Source organism: Oncorhynchus tshawytscha, linkage group LG09, assembly GCF_018296145.1.
Source record: "Oncorhynchus tshawytscha isolate Ot180627B linkage group LG09, Otsh_v2.0, whole genome shotgun sequence".
Lineage (NCBI taxonomy): Eukaryota > Metazoa > Chordata > Actinopteri > Salmoniformes > Salmonidae > Oncorhynchus > Oncorhynchus tshawytscha.
In genome coordinates this window covers 62,226,249-62,245,282 of record NC_056437.1, presented here as the reverse complement: position 1 = coordinate 62,245,282, position 19,034 = coordinate 62,226,249, and the positions used below count along the sequence as shown (strand labels likewise).

Sequence of the window (19,034 nt, the reverse complement as noted above, 5' to 3'; positions counted from 1 at the left end):
CTATTGTTATCTCCAACGTTTTGGAATTTTCCATAAATGGTGGCAGCGAATCCGCCATAGAAATAGAAATAATAATATGAAGCTCAGAGCATTTCGTATTATTCTGAATATAAACCCGATACTCTCCATTTATTATGATATCTTAAAAGCTTAAAAGTAAAAAATTAAAAAGTAAACTTAAAAACTTAAAAGTATTAATTTGTGGATGTCCATCGGCCATTTCTTATATGTTTTTAATTACAATTTGTTGTGGCTAACGTTAGCTAAGTGGCTAATGTTCATGTTAGCTAGTTGGCTAACATTAGTTTGGATAGGTGTTAGGAATTAAGGTTAAGGTTTAGGAGTTAGTTAGCTAACATGCTAAAAAGTAGTTAAAAGTAGTAAGTACTTAAACATTGCTATTCAGCGAAAATGCTAAAGCCCACCTAGCAGAATGTTGTTGAAAAGACGAATATGCCCCACGTCCACTCTACTTTCAGATTCACAAATCCCTCAATGTGTTACAGACACAATATCAAATATTTGTCTATGAACAATTACACTAAGCTGGTCCTGGGACTCTGTTCACAAACACAAACAGACCCCACAGAGCCCCAGGACAGCAACACGATTAGACCTAACCAAATCATGAGAAAACAAAAAGATAATTACTTGACACATTGGAAAGAATGAACAAAAAAAACAGCAAACTAGAATGTTATTTGGCCCTAAATAGAGAGTACACAGTGGCAGAATACCTGACCACTGTGACTGACCCAAACTTAACAATCATACATTACCCCAACATTTACACAGCATTTATTTACAAAATTCAAGTGCTAATTGTCATTATTCCACTACTGAAGCATGACTCATATTTTAAATAACCAGCGTGACAAAATATACATTTATTTTTATGCCATGCCTCAACATTAAGCTAATTATTGCAAATACATACAGTATTAACAAAGGGGTTTCTATTCTGTTTTGATATTTAATATTTACAGAATTCTTCAACAAGATGGGACTACATTTTTTTTATTGAACCTTTATTTAATTAGGCAAGTCATTTAAGAACAAATTCTTATTTACAATGACGGCCTACCGGGGAACTGCCTTGTTCAGGGGCAGAACAACAGATTTTTAACCTCATCAGCTCGGGGATTTGATCCAGCAACCTTTCGGACACTGGCCCAACGCTCTACCTGTCGCCCCATGTAGCCTACAATTCCAAGCTCAGTTGTTTTCATATTTTATTTTATTTTCATTTCTCAAATGAATACAACCCGGAGGTGGACAGGTCAGAAAATAGTGAACAGCTCTGGTCGTGTGACACAATACAAACTAACATGGTCCAAGCACACCAAGACAGTCGTGAAGAGGGCACGACAAAACCTATTCCCCCTCAGGAGACTGAAAAGATTTGGCATGGGTCCTCAGATCCTCAAAAGGTTCTACAATTGGGGATGTTCCTGAGCGTAGCTCCTGTACCTCTGCATCACTCAGTAGTCCCACACTATGCTGCTGCTCCAGAAGGGGTTGCTCGCAGCGCCTGGACACGCACACACACACACACAGTCACACACACAATCAACAACATATATCATCACAACACTAAATATGTTGTTGTACACTCACCTGTATCGTAGTGGTCTCTCCCTGTCCTGAGCCAGGTACCCTAGAAGAATCCTCAAAACACCAGTCTGGGAGTGAAGTTAAACCCTTCAGCTATAACAGAGGCTTATTCAATTCCAACAATGATAGATTGAATCGACGCATAGTACAGAATGAATGACTGCCCAGTTCAACGTCAGTTCACAGTCTCACCTCATTCTTGTATTGGAGCAGCAGCAGTTTATGGGCGATGACAAACCGGGCCTTTTTGTTCTTCAACACCAGGTTCCCCATCACCCTGGACCTCTGTCAGACCTAGAGGAAGAAATAACACTTACATTATGAGAGAAAAAGATTGGACAAAGACACAGACCGTTTGACAGTATGGGGTGTGTAATCGCTGTCCTGATATCTAGAAGCTCTTTTCGGTCATAAGAGACTTGTGGCTGAAACAGTATGTACAAAATAAGTTACAAATAACGTGAAAAAACACACAATAGCACAATTGGTTTGGGGACTGTAAAACAGCAGCCATCTCCTCCAGCACTATTATCAAAGCAGGGGATGTAAAGCCATAATACCATAATGTCAAAAGCCACACGTAAGTCTAACAAAACAGCTCTCGTTTTATCATCAATTTCTCTCAGACAATCATCAGTCATTTGTGTAAGTGCTGTGCTTGTTGAATGTCCTTCCCTATAAGTGTGCTGAAAGTCTGTTGTCAATTTGTTTACAGTAAAATTGCATTGTATCTGGTCAAACACATTTTTTCCAAAAGTTGGTTGGTAGCAGGCTGATTGGTCAGCTATTTGAGCCAGTAAAGGGGGCTTTACTATTCTTGGGTAGCGAAATTACTTTTGCTTCCCTCCAGGCCTGATGGTGGTGCACACTTTCTATGAGGCTTTGCTTGAAGATATGGCAAATATGAGTAGAATTATCATCCGCTATTAACCTCCGAAAATGTCCATCCAAGTTGTCAGACACTGGTGGCTTGTCATTGTTGATAGACAACAGTCATTTTTTCATTGCTTCCACACTCACTTTATGTAATTCAAAATTACAATGCTTGTCTTCTATAATTTAATACGTTATACTTGTGTAGTGTCAGAGTTTGTTGCTGGCATCTCATGCCAAGGTTTTGCTAATCTTGCCAATGAAAAAATAATTGAAGTAATTGTCAATACCAGTGGGTTTTGTGATGAATGAGCCATCTGATTCAACAAATGGCGGAGCTGAGTTTGCCTTTTTTCCCAAAATTTCATTGTGTTCCAAAGCTATTTACTATCATTCTTTATATCATACAGTGTCTTGCAAAAGTATTCATCCCCCTTGGCGTTTTTATTCGGGTGTCGGCTATCAACGGTTAACACTTGATCTGATTGAATCTAGGCCTTACACTCATTCAGGCTATTTTACAGTGCCTTGCAAAAGTATTCATCCCCCTTGACATTTTTGCTATTTTGTTGCATTACAACCTGTAATTTAAATGGATTTTTATTTGGATTTCATGTAATGGACGTACACAAAATAGTCCAAATTGGTGACGTGAAATGAACAAAAATAACTTGTTTCAAAAAAAAAAAAAAAAAAAAAAAAAAAAAAAAAACTTGTTTCGAAATATCCTTTCACAGCATTATAAGGCTTTATAATGCTGTGAAAGGATACCGAAACCCAAATGATTTGGGTGGATCCAATCCACGAGCTTTGTTTCCAGAAGGTTTAAAAAATGTTCAATAAATGTAACACCCACATAGCTGCAGTAGGTCAGGGTGGCAGTAGGTCAGGGTGGCAGCAGAACTGTCTCAGCCTGACCAGCATAGCTAGAACATCCGCGTAGTTCCTGAGGACGGTCCCCTCTGCAACGTACCTTCTGATTGTGGTGTGTCCCTCTGTGCGTGCCAGCTCATATTCCTCCCTTTCTGTGTCAGCTCCACCTCTTATATACTGACGCTCCACTCCGGCAGAGGCCGCCCACACACACGACTGTTCTTCATACAACGCAGCGTGATACACTTCACCAGGGCCTGTTCTGAAGGGCGGTCCTGTCCCCCTGTGTGACAGGCCTCTGTACGACTCTGTTCCACCACTCTCTCACATTGAACGTCTTCAGATGTAGATTGATCCCTCTGAAATTGAAAAAACTAAAACACTAAGTAAGTGTTAATGGAAGGGGATGCAAATAGCCTGGCTACCCTATATTAATCATGGTTTTATGGGAGGACCGGTGCTGACCTAGTCTAATTAATTGTAGGCTTTATGTGGCTAGTAACCCTAGAGCGGTATCCGAATACTCATACTAACCACACTAACCTTTCTATTTGTGACCTAACCTATTGTGGAGGCCAGATCATCTGATGCAGCACTCCATCACTCTCCTTGGTCAAATAGACCTTACACAGCCTGGAAGGGTGTTTTGGGTCATTGTCCTGTTGAAAAACAAATGATAGTCCCACTAAGCACAAACCAGATGGGACGGCATATTGATGCAGAATGCTGTAGTAGCCATGCTGATTAAGTGTGCCTTGAAATCTAAATAAATCACAGACAGTGTGGTGGTTAATTTATTTACTATCAAATGAGGAGAGACAAACTTATCACACAAGTCAGAGTTATACTTAAACTAAATCTTTATTCACTTATTAATAAGGGAGCAGGTCAATACAACACACACATATAAAGTGAATCTATTGAGTGCTCTATGTTAATGATAGCTGGTCAACGTTGAGAGCCCCAAGACAAAGATACAAAGGTATTTTATAGCCAAGATACACCCCCTTCAGTCTACATGCCAAACAACAGATGTATGGAATGGGTCACAAGGTTAAGATGTGTATGAAAGATACTTATAATTCACAGCAGACAGTATCTTCTGTAAAAAGAGTATCATTGTGTAGAGACCAGGGTCTGGCCCTGGAGTCATCTCTCCTTGGTACCTCATAGAACAGAAACATTAACTCATGCTATGGAATGCAGTCTCTTTAGGTTTTATCACCCAACAGACATCAAAAATCTCCTGTCAGTGTTAAATCTCCCAGAGGCCCACTTTCAGTTCACACTGACACAATAGAGTTATAAGAACCCTATATTCTGTTGCATAAAACAACCATTTGATGCAATAAAAGAATTATAACATAATCTTGTAATTTCTCTCACATTCCCCCACGGACCGACCCTGGAGCGCATGACCCACCGCATCACTGAATACTTTGTTGATCTGTTCCTCGGAAGGCAACCACCAGTCAGTTGGAGGCACAGTGCATTCGGATAAACTCTGAGGAGTAAAACAGAGACAAGTAAATATTGGTTAAGATTAGTTTTTTTTGTTTTATGAATAATCAACAATGAAAACAATGAGATTTTGCAAACATCTGTTCACACATCTCTTTGGGAGTGTACATGTTGCTGTAGTAAACATACTGTACCTTTATTAGCATACCAAGTTGCCCTTTAACCCTAAAAGCGTCCCAAGGGGTCAAAAATGTCAGAAATTCAAAACCCTTTTTTATCCTTTTTAAATGTTAGGACTTTGTCAATAAACTTATTGCCAACAAACTAAAAACATTTACCATAATTTCTGTTTTGATATGGAGGAATCTATCTTTGGATAATAGTCGTTATATATTTTATATTAGAGTTGTGTCTGATGTTCACACACATACAGTTGAAGTGGGAAGTTTACATACACCTTAGCCAACTAATTTAAACTCAGTTTTTCACAATTCCTGACATTTAATCCTAGTAAAAATTCCCTGTCTTAAGTCAGTTAGGATCACCACTTTATTTTAAAAATGTGAAATGTCACAATGTTAGTAGAGAGCTTTCATTCCTTTCATCACAATCCCAGTGGGTCAGGAATTTACATACACTCAATTAGTATTTGGTAGCATTGCCTTTAAATTGTTTAACGTGGGTCAAACGTTTCGGGTAGCCTTCCACAAGCTTCCCACAATAAGTTAGCTGAATTTTGGCCCATTCCTCCTGACAGAGCTGGTGTAACTGAGTCAGGTTTGTAGGCCTCCTTGCACACGCTTTTTCAGTTTTGCCCACAAACTTTCTATAGGATTGAGGTCAGGGCTTTGTGATGGCCACTCCAATACCTTGAATTTGTTGTCCTTAAGCCATTTTGCCACAACTTTGGAAGTACGCTTGCGGTCATTGTCCATTTGGAAGACCCATTTATGACCAAGCTTTAACTTCCTGACTGATGTCTTGAGATGTTGCTTCAATATATCCACATAAGTTTCCTACCTCATGATGCCATCTATTTTGTGAAGTGCACCAGTCCCTTCTGCAGCAAAGCACCCCCACAAAATGATGCTGCCACCCCCGTGCTTCACGGTCGGGATGGTGTTCTTCGGCTTGCAAGCCTCCCCCTTTTTCGTCTAAACATAACGATGGTCATTATGGCCAAACAGTTCTATTTTTGTTTCATCAGACCAGAGGACATTTCTCCAAAATGTACGATCTTTGTCCCCATGTGCAGTTGCAAACCGTAGTCTGGCTTTTTTATGCGGTTTTGGAGCTGTGGCTTCTTCCTTGTTGAGCGGCCTTTCAGGTTATGTCGATATAGTACTCGTTTTACTGTGGATATAGAGACTTTTGTACCTGTTTCCTCCAGCATCTCCACAAGGTCCTTTGCTTTTGTTCTGGGATTGATTTGCACTTTTCGCACCAAAGTACGTTTATCTCTAAGAGACAGAACGTGTCTCCTTCCTAAGCGTTATGACGGCTGCGTGGTCCCATGGTGTTTATACTTCCGTACTATTGTTTGTACAGATGAACGTGGTACCTTCAGGCGTTTGGAAATTGCTCCCAAGGATAAGCCAGACTTTGTTGAGGTCTACAATTTTTTCCTGAGGTCTTGACTGATTTCTTTTGATTTTCCCATGTCAAGCAAAGATGCACTGAGTGAGTTTGAAGGTAGGCCTTGAAACACATCCACAGGTACACCTCCAATTGACTCAAATTATGACAATTAGCCTGTCAGATGTTTCTAAAGCCATAACATCATTTTCTGGAATTTTCCAAGCTGTTTCAAGGCACAGCAACTTAGTGTATTTAAACTTCTGACCCACTGGAATTGTGATACAGTGATTATAAGTGAAATAATCTGTCTGTAAACAATTGTTGGAAAAATGACTTGTGTCATGCACAAACTAGATGTCCTAACTGATTTGCAAAACTATTGTTGAAAATGTTGTTTTAATGACTCCAACCTAAGTGTATTTAAACTTCCGACTTCAACTGTATTTGCCCTCTCTTTGGCTACAATGTTCCCACCTGATCTTGCCTACTCCTGCCTGCCTTCTGGCTTTGTGGACAACGACTGCCATTGTTAGGGCGGAGACATGAGCATTTCGTCATTATATCCACAATCTCTGCCTATATCGCCCATAATGGTGGCCTTCTTAGGTCGTATCGGTATGTCAGATTAGCTCAATTGGCAGTTTCTCCGCCTCTGACTATCACAGAAACACAATTTTTTAAATGAATAACAGACAAATGTTCATAACAAGTGGCTATGGATGAAATTGATTTTAAGAAATCTGTTCAAAACATGAAAAATACAACATCAAATTTCACTAGAATTGTGTGATTTTATTTATGTGTGTGACACACGTAAATAAATATTATGCTTATTTTGGCTAATTTAAACCATTTAATTGTGTAATAAAAGGTTAATAAAATAAAAAGTGTCACTGCTTAACAGACATTGTCTCTGCAATTATTACTAATTTGGGGTAAAAAAACAACAACAACCTGTTGGCGCTTTTAGGGTTAATACAGATGTAGGACCTTAATCTGTTCACCTGTTGCAGTAGAACTTTCCTGCAGTGCATGACATTTTAAACTTGTACTGTATTTGAGGTTTAAAAAGGCTTTTGAAGTAGTAATAAGTAGTAAGTAATTTCCACTTCGATTTTCCCTTATGAAAATTGTATGAACCCCTACAAAAATGTCCATAATCCACATAATAATTCACATTTCCTGTTGGTTCAGGATTATTTTCCTGCTGTAGCAAACTGGCTCAAATTAAGATCCTGTACCATACCTGTTGCTTTAGTACACATCTCTTTAGTAGAAATAACACCAGTACCTCTGAGGCAGGTGACTTTGACAGGGTTGAGGGGCTGTCTCTCCGGTCCAGGCTCTCCTGAGTGAACCGAGCGCTTCCTTTTTCCCAAGCCGCACGAGTACTTGAGCTCATCCGCGGTGAAGACGACGCGGATCAGGTAGCGCAGCAGCCGCAGGCCGTCCTTCTTGGACGAGTTGACAGCCTCGTCCCACTGCTTGTTGGTGAAGAAGAGGGGGTAGTTCCCCAGGAGCTGTTTACTGCCCTGAGGAGGGGTACGAAGAACGGAAGAGGGTGAGGATGACAGGAGGCTAGTAAAGGGAGGACGGTGCATAATGTCTCGAATGGGTTGAACGGAATGGTATCAAACCATGTGTTTGATTCCATTCCATTTCTTATCCCATTTAAAGTGCCACCATCCAGTACTGGTGAGAATGGTACAACTTAGTTATGAGCTCTGAGTACGCTGCCATAGAGCCATCAGGTTAGGGTTCAATTCCATTTCAGTTCAGCTAATTGAGGAAGTCAACTGAAATTTATTATCCATTTTTTTCCTCGTTGAAAGGCAATGAAAGGAAAAGGAAAATTAGAATTGGATTACAGTTGACTTCCTGAATTGACTACATTTAAATGAAATTGACCCCAACCCTAATACCCTAGCAGGGTAATGAAAAGTGCATTCATGCTTTCAAAGCATTCAGAAGTGCAGTCATTCACGCGTTAGAACAAGGTCGTTAACTTCATGCTCAATGTGTAATGGAGAACTATGATATTTTTCAATTTCTCAATTAAATCAAAAGCATTATTTGTGTTACACATCTGATATATAGCTAACAATAACACATTCCAATATTTGTAAAGCCATTGCCCAATAGAACATTAAGTAATTCCCAGGAAAAGGCGGTGTTTAGAGAAGCTGATTTGAATGGCACATTCACATCTTGTGCCACTAGTTTTAGGTTGATACTATATACAGTACAGTGCATTCGAAAGAATTCAGACCCCTTGACTTTTTCCACATTTGGTATGTTACAGCCTTATTCTAAAATGATTTAAATAGTTTTTTTTCCTCACACAAGAAGCGGTGCAGGTCCTAATCCAGACACTCGTCATATCTCATCTGGTCTACTGCAACTCTCCGTTGACTGGTCTCCCTGCTTGTAATTTATCCAAAACGCTACAGCCCATTTGGTGTTCAACCTTACCAAGTTCTCCCATGTTACCCTGTTCCTCCGTACACTCCACTGGCTTCCAGTCGAAGCTCGCATCCACTACAAGACCATGGTGCTTGCCTACGGAACAGCAAGGGGAAGTGCCCCTCCCTACCTTCAAACTATGCTCAAACCCTCAATGAACAAAAATATAAATGCAACATGCAACAATTTCAAATATTTTACTGAGTTACAGTTTATATAAGGAAATCAGTCAATTTAAATAAATTCATTAGGCCCTAATCTATGAATTTCACATGACTGGGAATACAGATATGCATCTGTTGGTCACAGATACATTGGAAAAAAGGTAGGGGGCGTGGATCAGAAAACCAGTCAGTATCTGGTGTGACTACCATTTGCCTCACGCAACGTGACACATCTCCTTTGCATAGAGTTGTTGATCAGGATGTTGATTGTGGAATGTTGTCCCACTGCTCTTCAATGGCTGTGCAAAGTTGCTGGATATTGGCGGGAACTGGAACACGCTGTCATACATGTTGATCCAGAGCATCCCAAACAGGCTTAATGGGTGACATCTGGTGAGTATGCAGGCCATGGAAGAACAGGGCCATTTTCAGCTTCGAGGAATTGTGTAGAGATCCTTGGGGCTGTGCATGAGGGTGATGGCGGCAGATGAATGACACAACAATGGGTCTCAGGATATTGTCACATTGTCCCTGCATTCAAATTTCCATCGATAAAATGCTTATTTTTCTGTAGTTTATGCCTGCCCATACCATAGCCCCACTACCACTAAGTTCACAACATTGACATCAGCAAACTACTCGCTCACATGACGCCATACACGCTGTCTGCCATCTGCCAGGACAGTTGAAACTGGAGAAGAGCACACTTTTCCAGTGGTCATCAAAGGTGAGCATTTGCGGCTGAAGTTGGTTACGACGCCGAACTGCAGTCAGGTCAAGAACCTGGTGAGGACGACGAGCACACAGATGAGCTTCCCTGAGATGGTTTCTGACAGTTTGTGCAGAAATTCTTCGGTTTTGCAAACCCAGTTCCATCAGCTGTCCGGGTGGGTGGTTGCAGGTGAAGAAGCCAGATGTGGAGGTCCAGGGCTGGAGTGGGTTACACATGGTCTGTGGTTGTGAGGCCGGTTGGATGTTCTGCCATATTCTCTGAAGCGGTAGAGAAATTAACATAAAATTGTCTGGCAACAGCACTGGTGGACATTCCTGCAGTCAGCATGCCAATTGCACGCTCCCTCAATTTGAGACATCTGTGTCATTGTATTGTGTGACACATCTGCACATTTTAGAGTGGCCTTTTATTGTCCCCAGCACAAGGTGTACCTATGTAGTGATAATGCTGTTTAATCAGCTTCTTGATATGCCACGCCTGTTAGGTGGATGGATTATCTTGGCAAAGGATAAATGCTCACTAAAAGGCATATAAACACATTTGGTGCACAAAAAAGAGAAAGCATTTTGTATGGAAAATGCCTGGGATCTTTTATTTCAGCTCATGAAACATGGGACAAACACTGCATGTTGTGTTTATATTTTTGTTCAGTGTACAGTGGTTCGTCCTTTAAAAGTTGCAGCATACTGCGGCGCAGCTTGCATGGTGCCGCAGAATTCTATGGCACGTTATTTAAGTGTCAACCACTGGTATCATTAGTGCTAGTTTGACTACCAGAGGGCATCTTTTAGAAGCATTTGATAGCCTTCAATAGTGGCTGTATTTCAGAATTTAAAACATTTTATTGTAAGAAGTTCAACCTACCCATATGGGAATGATTTTAAGAAATTTTGCTTAATTAATTTTATTAATATTATGGTGTTTCTATTCCAAGAAAAACAAAAAACCCTCTGGGTTTCTGTTGGATGGAACAGAAAATATGGCGCTGTATGATGGGAGGCTAGAGTACTGGTCAATTTAGCTAAAGAATCCCCGTGTCGTGTGGGCAGGCCAGTCATGTATAGCTGTACCTGAAATTTTGGTGACCTTTTCTGATACTTTTGAGACACGGTTCAATCAAAAACGGTTTACTCAAAGAGTAAATAAAACACTAAACAATCACAACACAGTAACTACTGGTCACTCCCCCCCATCTCTCCATTTTTCAGCTCTAGATGGTTTCAGGTCTGCCAACTTCCTTCTGGTCACACATTGTATTCTGAGAAATATCCAATAAAGCAAAGACATTGCTTTAACTGTGAATCTACTTTATTGCAGATATTTTCCTCAAATAAAATGGAGCATAGACAAAATAAACAAGTTATTACAATTTATTTACATTGGGTCTAATGTGTGTGTGAGAGAGCGAGGCATGTTTTTCAACGAAGCACACAACATTTCCTAAAACTGTACACATTAATAAGCAAGTATTTTACAATATTATCAATCACACGTTGATTTGATAGATATTTAGAGTAATTATGCAGATATTGATCATGGATATATAGGAGTAGATATCTTCAATCCTCAAATAAAATGGATCATACATAAAATAAACAAGTAATTACAACTTATTTACCTTGTGGATAATGAGTGTGTGTGTATATGTTTTATTTTTCCTTGTCAGCCACCCATCTCTGCTTTGTCAGTCTTGATAGGCCCAATGTATGCACTTCTGGGTGAGGCTGTCAGGCAGTGGAGGAGTGCATGGCAGATCTGAAAGAGAAATGCACAAAGTGACAGTAAGTATATTGCTCAACAACATGTCTGTGTGTACATCTGGTTGGTGGGAATCCTTAAAAGTTTCTCCCCCCACGGCCTGTGTAATAGGAACTGGTGCAGCCGATAAATTAAATACCAAAGCAGAGGACTGCAGCTGAACTGCTGGAGGTGGCAGATCTAAACGAGAGAGGCACCATTTTCTTAACTAACAATAATCATACAACTACAGTGGCTTGCGAAAGTTTTCACCCCCTCTTGGCATTTTTCCTATTTTGTTGCCTTACAACCTGGAATTAAAATTGATTTTTGGGGGGTTTGTGTCATTTGATTTACACAACATGCCTACCACTTTGAAGATGCAAAATATTTTTGTGTGTGAAACAAACAAGAAATAAGTTTTAAAAAACAACATAAAACTCAGAAAGCGTGCATACCTATTCACCCCCCCAAAGTCAATACTTTGTAGAGCCACCTTTTGCATCAATTACAGTTGCAAGTCTCTTGGGGTATGTCTCTGTAAGCTTGGCACATCTAGCTACTGGGATTTTGCCCATTCTTCGAGGCATTATTTTTCCCCACCCTTCAAGTTGGATGGGTTCCGCTGATGTACAGCAATCTTTAAGTCATATCACAAATTCTCAATTGGATAGTTTTGCAAGGCACTGTAAAATAGCCTGAATGAGTGTAAGGCCTAGATTCAACCAGATCAAGTGTTAACCGTCGATAGCCGATACCCACATAGCTGTAGTTTTGGTGATGTCTGAGGTGTAACTGCATTGGATCTGTCAAATCGGTAAGCAGCAATAATTGGGATTTCTATCAGCCTAATCGAGGTGTAGATTACATCTCATATTCCAGTGTTCTAACTTGTAAACAGGGTTGCATGAGATTAATGTTAATGCGACTCTGTGGCAATATCCGCTTTAGGTATAATGCCAGGAGCCGCTTGTGAATTTGACAGCTCTAACACAATTCCACCTCAGACACCACCAAAACAACCGCTATGTGGACATGATAAAATAATTATACAACAAAACAAATTGAGTGACTGAGTGAGTATACGTGTGTTTGATAATTACCTGGACCACATCACACTGCTTCAGGTCTACAAGCCTCTGGAAGTTCCAGCGTGCCACTCCAGGCCTGGAATAGCTTGGTGGAAAGACAGTTACCTGTCACCCACCGAGCAGGTTGGCAGATCTGAAAAATAGGCACAAGATGATTTTTATGACAACGCCTTGACTACACACTAACACTTCGGTTGGAGTCATTAAAACTCGTTTTTCAACCACTCCACAAATTTCTTGTTAACAAACTATAGTTTTGGCAAGCTGGTTTGGACATCTACTTAATGCATGACACAGGTCATTTTTCCAACAATTGTTTGCAGACAGATTATTTCACTTATAATTCACTGTATCACAATTCCAGTGGGTCAGAAGTTTACATACACTAAGTTAACTGTGCCTTTAAACAGCTTGGAAAATTCCCAAAAATTATGTCATGGCTTTAGAAGCTTCTGATAGGCTAATTGACTTCATTTGAGTCAATTGGAGGTGTACCTGTGGACGTGTTTCAAGGCCTACCTTCAAACTCAGTGCCTCTTTGCTTGACATCATGGGAAAATCAAAAGAAATCAGCCAAGTCCTCAGAAAAACAAGTTTAGACCTCCACAAGTCTGGTTCGTCCTTGGGAGCAATCTCCAAATGCCTGAAGGTACCACGTTCATCTGTACAAACAATAGTACGCAAGTATAAACACCATGGGACCACGCAGCCGTCATACCGATCCAGAAGGAGACGCGTTCTGTCTCCTAGAGATGAACGTACTTTGGTGCGAAAAGTACAAATCAATCCCAGAACAGCAAAGGACCTTGTGAAGATGCTGGAGGAAACAGGTACAAAAGTCTCTATATCCACAGTAAAGCGAGTCCTATAATCGACATAACCTAAAAGGTCGCTCAAGGAAAAAGCCACTGCTCCAAAACTGGCATAAAAAAGCCAGACTACGGTTTGCAACTGCACATGGGGACAAAGATGATACTTTTTGGAGAAATGTCCTCTGGTCTGATGAAACAAAAATAGAACTGTTTGTCCATAATGACCAAATGGGTCTTCCAATTAGACACCCCAAGCATACTTCAAAAGTTGTGGGAAGATGGCTTAAGGACAACAAAGCCAAGGTATTGGAGTGGCCACCACAATGCCCTGACCTCAACACTGTAGAAAATTTGTGGGCAGAACTGAAAAAGCGTGTGCGAGCCAGGAGGCCTACAAACCTGACTCCGTTACACCTGCTCTGTCAGGAGGAATGGGCCAAAATTCAGCTAACTTATTGTGGGAAGCTTGTGGAAGGCTACCCGATACATTTGACCCACGTTAAACAATTTAAAGGCAATGCTTAAAAGCAATGATACCAAATACTAATTGAGTGTATGTAAACCTCTGACCCACTGGGAATGTGATCAAAGAAATAAAAGCTGAAATAAATAATTCTCTCTACTATTATTCTGACATTTCACATTCTTAAAATAAAGTGGTGATCCTAACTGACCTAAGACAGGGAATTTTTACTAGGATTAAATATCAGGAATTGTGAAAAACTGAGTTTAAATGTATTTGGCTGAGGTGTATGTAAACTTCCGACTTCAACTGTATGTGGTATTAGAGTAGTGGCATGAGGGCACACATTTAATGTGTTGTGAATGTATTGTAATGTTTTTAAAATTGCATAACTGCCTTAATTTCGCTGGACCCGAAGAGTAACTTTGTTTGTGTGTGTGTGTGTGTGTGTGTGTGTGTGTGTGTGTGTATCTGACAACCCATGCAGCAGACTTCATTTTCCCAACTGCTCATTGTACTTGCCCTTGGAATCTGATGTGTTATTATGACTTAGAAGTATCAACCTGACCACATCCTTGTAGTAGGACAGTCAGTGATTAGCTTTGGAAAAAAATACTATCAACAGTGTACAGTAAAAAGGATATCAAATATTCAGATCTGGAATGACAAGTAGGCTAAATCATGTGAAGTTACACACCTCTAGGGCTTAGTCTACACTCAAGTTCAATAAAGGATGCAGGACATGAGCTCAAGGACCATGCCCCAGGACTACCTGGCCTGACAACTCCTGGCTTTCCCTGTCTCCAGTCCACCTGGTCGTGCTGCTGATCCAGTCTCTGCTGTTTCTGTCTGCAGCTATGGAACCCTGACCTGCCCAAGGCTCACCGGAGGTACTACCTTGTCCCAGACCCGCTGTTTGATCCTGTCTCTCTCTACCGGACCTACTGTCTCAAGCTCTAAATGCTCAGCTATGAAGAGCCAACTGTAATTTACTCCTGAGGTGCTGAACTATTGCACCCTCTATTATTTGACACTGCTGGTCATCTATGAACATTTAAACATCTTGAAGAATAATCTGGCCTAAATGGCTGTACTCTTTTATCATCTCCACCAGCACAGCCAGAAGAGGACTGGCCACCCCTCAGAGGCTGGTTCCTCTCCAGGTTTCTTCCTAGGTTCCTGCCTTTCTGGGGAGTTTTTCCTAGACACTGTGATTCTACGTCTGCGTTGCTTGCTCTTTGGGGTTTTAGGCTGGGTATCTGTCTAAGCACTTTGTGACAACTGCTGATGTAAAAAGGGGCTTTATACATTTGATAGGTTGCTTGTATATGCTTCTATTCATGTCTAAATATGATATATTGAGTTGTCTTACATTTCCTCAATAGGAAGTTGTACCTTAAGCCAACACTGTTTCCTGGACTTTCCCGCTGGGGACAGGGGGCTCAAAAGGTTCTACAGCTGCACCATCGAGAGCATCCTGACCTGTTGCATCACCGCTTGTTATGGCAACTACTCGGTATCTGACCGTAAGGCACTACAGAAGGTAGTGCGAATGGCCCAGTACATCACTGGGGCCAAGCTTCCTGCCATACAGGACCTATATAATAGGCAGTGTCTGAGGAAAGCCCATAAAATTGTCAGAGACTCCAGTCACCCAAGTTATAGACTGTTCTCTCTGCTACCGCACGGCAAGGCGGTACCGGAGCGCCGTCTAGGACCAAAAGGCTCCTCAACAGCTTCTACCCCCAAGCCATTAGACCGCTGAACAATTCATAAAAATCATCACCGGTCATGCCCCCCTTCCCCCCCTTGTACACTGCTGCTACTTGTTGTTTGTTTGTTCCCTATGCTGTCACCTCACCCCCACTGACCTATCTTCTTTATCCCCTTACACTTGTGTTTATAAGGTAGTAGTTTTGGAATTGTTAGCTAGATTACTTGTTGGTTATTACTGCATTGTCGGAACTAGAAGCACAAGCATTTCGCTACACTCGCATTAACATCTGTTAACCATGTGTATGTGACAAATAAAATTTGATTTGATGTACAGATTACCTCAACAAGCTTGTACCCCTGCACACTGACTCAGTACTGGTGCCCCCTGTATATAGCCTCGTTATTCTTACTGTGTTCATTTTAGCCTACTTGGTAAATATTTTCTTCTTCTTGAACTGCACTGTTGGTTAAGGGCGTGTAAGTAAGCATTTCACGGTAAAGTCGACACTTGTTGTATTCGGCGCATGTGGCAAATACAGTTTGATTTGACGAGGCTTCCAAATTTGAGGTTAGCTAGCTAGCAGCATGTTAGCTATTAAAGTATCCAGCCACAATGTCGAGGTCAAAAACAAAACAAACTATGTTGAGCCATGCTAAATGTGACATTGAGTTGTCTTACATTTCCTCAATAGGAAGTTGTACCTTAAGCCAACACTTTTTTTCTGGTCTTTCCTGCTCGGGAACATGGGGGCTTCAGGTTTGGGAACGGAGGGCCTAGAAAATTGGAATATTAACAATAATTAGTGTCTACATTTATGAATGAAATTCAATATGGGTTAGCTGTGTATCTCACATGATTGAGAATTGCTGATGATATACTGTATGTCTATTTTCCTTTGAAAATCTGCCACCAAACCACACAATTATTTATAGTGAGAGTGCACACAACCATTAACTTATTTTACCAAGTCAAAAATAACATAATTTTGTCAAGGGACGAATAACAACGACGCTAGCCTACTGCACCCCACAATCAACCAACTTGCCAACTAGTAATAACAAAGCTATATTGTTGTCATTCAGTAATACTGTAATGTTACTGTAGCCTACTGACGTTATACATCACATTATTATCCACATAGCTAGCTAGTGATAGCTTAGCTAGCTCCAAAGAAACAACCAATGAATGACAACAGGCTTTTAAACAAAATGTCGACCTATCTAGCTTGTATTGACTGCATGTAAAACAACTTTACAGATGAGTACAAAGTTTGAAAGCAACGTTGACTTACCAGTATGCTGCTCTCTCGGGAACACGAGTGAGGCATCCAGATATGAGGTGAGCTAGCGTCGTTAGCATTAGCTAGCATGTTAGATATGAAAGTATCTATCCAGCAACAATGTCGAGGTCAAAAACGAAAGAACACATGTTAAGCCATGCTGACGTCGTAAAATAAATCAAATCGGACTGGAGCGAGGCATCCTGATACAAGGGTAGCTAGCCCCGTTAACATTAGATAGCATCGCCAGCATGTTAGATATGAAAGTATCTATCCAGCAACAATCTGATGATGCAGCTATTCCTGTTTACAAAGTGTGCGTCCCTCCCCCTTCCCACGTCCTACATCCTGCATGGAGAAGCGCCACTGAGTCAACATGTGGCCAGAATTATATTACATTCGGTTGGTTTACAAACCACATTGTCAGGACGGTTTAGCAAAATAATGCCCGGCTGCCGCACGCGGGAACCGCCTGACGAAAGAGGAAGGAGTAGGCTGTCCTTGTAAATAAGAATTTGTTCTTACCTGATTCCATTGAGAATTTCAATAAGCATTTTTCTACGGCTGGCCACCTGGCTACTCCTACCCCGGTCAACAGCACTGCACCCCCAACAGCAACTCGCCCAAGCCTTCCCCATTTCTCCTTCTCCCAAATCCATTCAGCTGATGTTCTGAAAGAGCTGCAAAATCTGGACCCCTACAAATCAGCCGGGCTAGACAATCTGGACCCTTTCTTTCTAAAATTATCTGCCGAAATTGTTGCCACCCCTATTACTAGCCTGTTCAACCTCTCTTTCGTGTCATCTGAGATTCCCAAAGATTGGAAAGCAGCTGCGGTCATCCCCCTCTTCAAAGGGGGACACTCTTGACCCAAACTGCTACAGACCTATATCTATCCTACCGTGACTTTCTAAGGTCTTCGAAAGCCAAGTCAACAAACAGATTACCGACCATTTCGAATCTCACCATACCTTCTCTGCTATGCAATCTGGTTTCAGAGCTGGTCATGGGTGCACCTCAGCCACGCTCAAGGTCCTAAACGATATCTTAACCGCCATCGATAAGAAACATTACTGTGCAGCCGTATTCATTGATCTGGCCAAGGCTTTCGACTCTGTCAATCACCACATCCTCATCGGCAGACTCGACAGCCTTGGTTTCTCAAATGATTCCCTCGCCTGGTTCACCAACTACTTCTCTGATAGAGTTCAGTGCGTCAAATCGGAGGGTCTGCTGTCCGGACCTCTGGCAGTCTCTATGGGGGTGCCACAGGGTTCAATTCTTGGACCGACTCTCTTCTCTGTATACATCAATGAGGTCGCTCTTGCTGCTGGTGAGTCTCTGATCCACCTCTACGCAGACGACACCATTCTGTATACTTCCGGCCCTTCTTTGGACACTGTGTTAACAACCCTCCAGGCAAGCTTCAATGCCATACAACTCTCCTTCCGTGGCCTCCAATTGCTCTTAAATACAAGTAAAACTAAATACATGCTCTTCAACCGATCGCTACCTGCACCTACCCGCCTGTCCAACATCACTACTCTGGACGGCTCTGACTTAGAATACGTGGACAACTACAAATACTTAGGTGTCTGGTTAGACTGTAAACTCTCCTTCCAGACCCATATCAAACATCTCCAATCCAAAGTTAAATCTAGAATTGGCTTCCTATTTCGCAACAAAGCATCCTTCACTCATGCTGCCAAACATACCCTTGTAAAACTGACCATCCTACCAATCCTCGACTTTGGCGATGTAATTTACAAAATAGCCTCCAATACCCTACTCAACAAATTGGATGCAGTCTATCACAGTGCAATCCGTTTTGTCACCAAAGCCCCATATACTACCCACCATTGCGACCTGTACGCTCTCGTTGGCTGGCCCTCGCTTCATACTCGTCGCCAAACCCACTGGCTCCATGTCATCTACAAGACCCTGCTAGGTAAAGTCCCCCCTTATCTCAGCTCGCTGGTCACCATAGCATCTCCCACCTGTAGCACACGCTCCAGCAGGTTTATCTCTCTAGTCACCACCAAAACCAATTCTTTCTTTGGCCGCCTCTCCTTCCAGTTCTCTGCTGCCAATGACTGGAACGAACTACAAAAATCTCTGAAACTGGAAACACTTATCTCCCTCACTAGCTTTAAGCACCAACTGTCAGAGCAGCTCA

The 19,034-nt window shown here is 41.5% G+C and overlaps 1 protein-coding gene and 1 long non-coding RNA gene across 2 annotated transcripts in view; both read right to left on the bottom strand.

Moving 5' to 3' along the window:
- Positions 1-4,208: 4,208 nt before the first annotated feature.
- LOC112246396 (BEN domain-containing protein 4-like) overlaps positions 4,209-19,034 on the bottom strand; it is a 32,440-nt gene continuing 17,614 nt past the window's right edge. The window contains 3 exon segments of the mRNA XM_042327862.1: positions 4,209-4,835; positions 4,837-4,864; positions 7,691-7,931. Coding sequence (XP_042183796.1) covers positions 4,718-4,835; positions 4,837-4,864; positions 7,691-7,931 — 387 coding nt within the window. The 3' untranslated portion in view covers positions 4,209-4,717.
- On the bottom strand, positions 11,050-17,193 carry LOC112246452. The gene is made up of 4 exons (XR_002952924.2): positions 16,871-17,193; positions 16,281-16,352; positions 12,600-12,720; positions 11,050-11,514 (listed from the first exon to the last, which is right to left on the bottom strand). It is a non-coding gene; the product is annotated as an uncharacterized LOC112246452 (long non-coding RNA).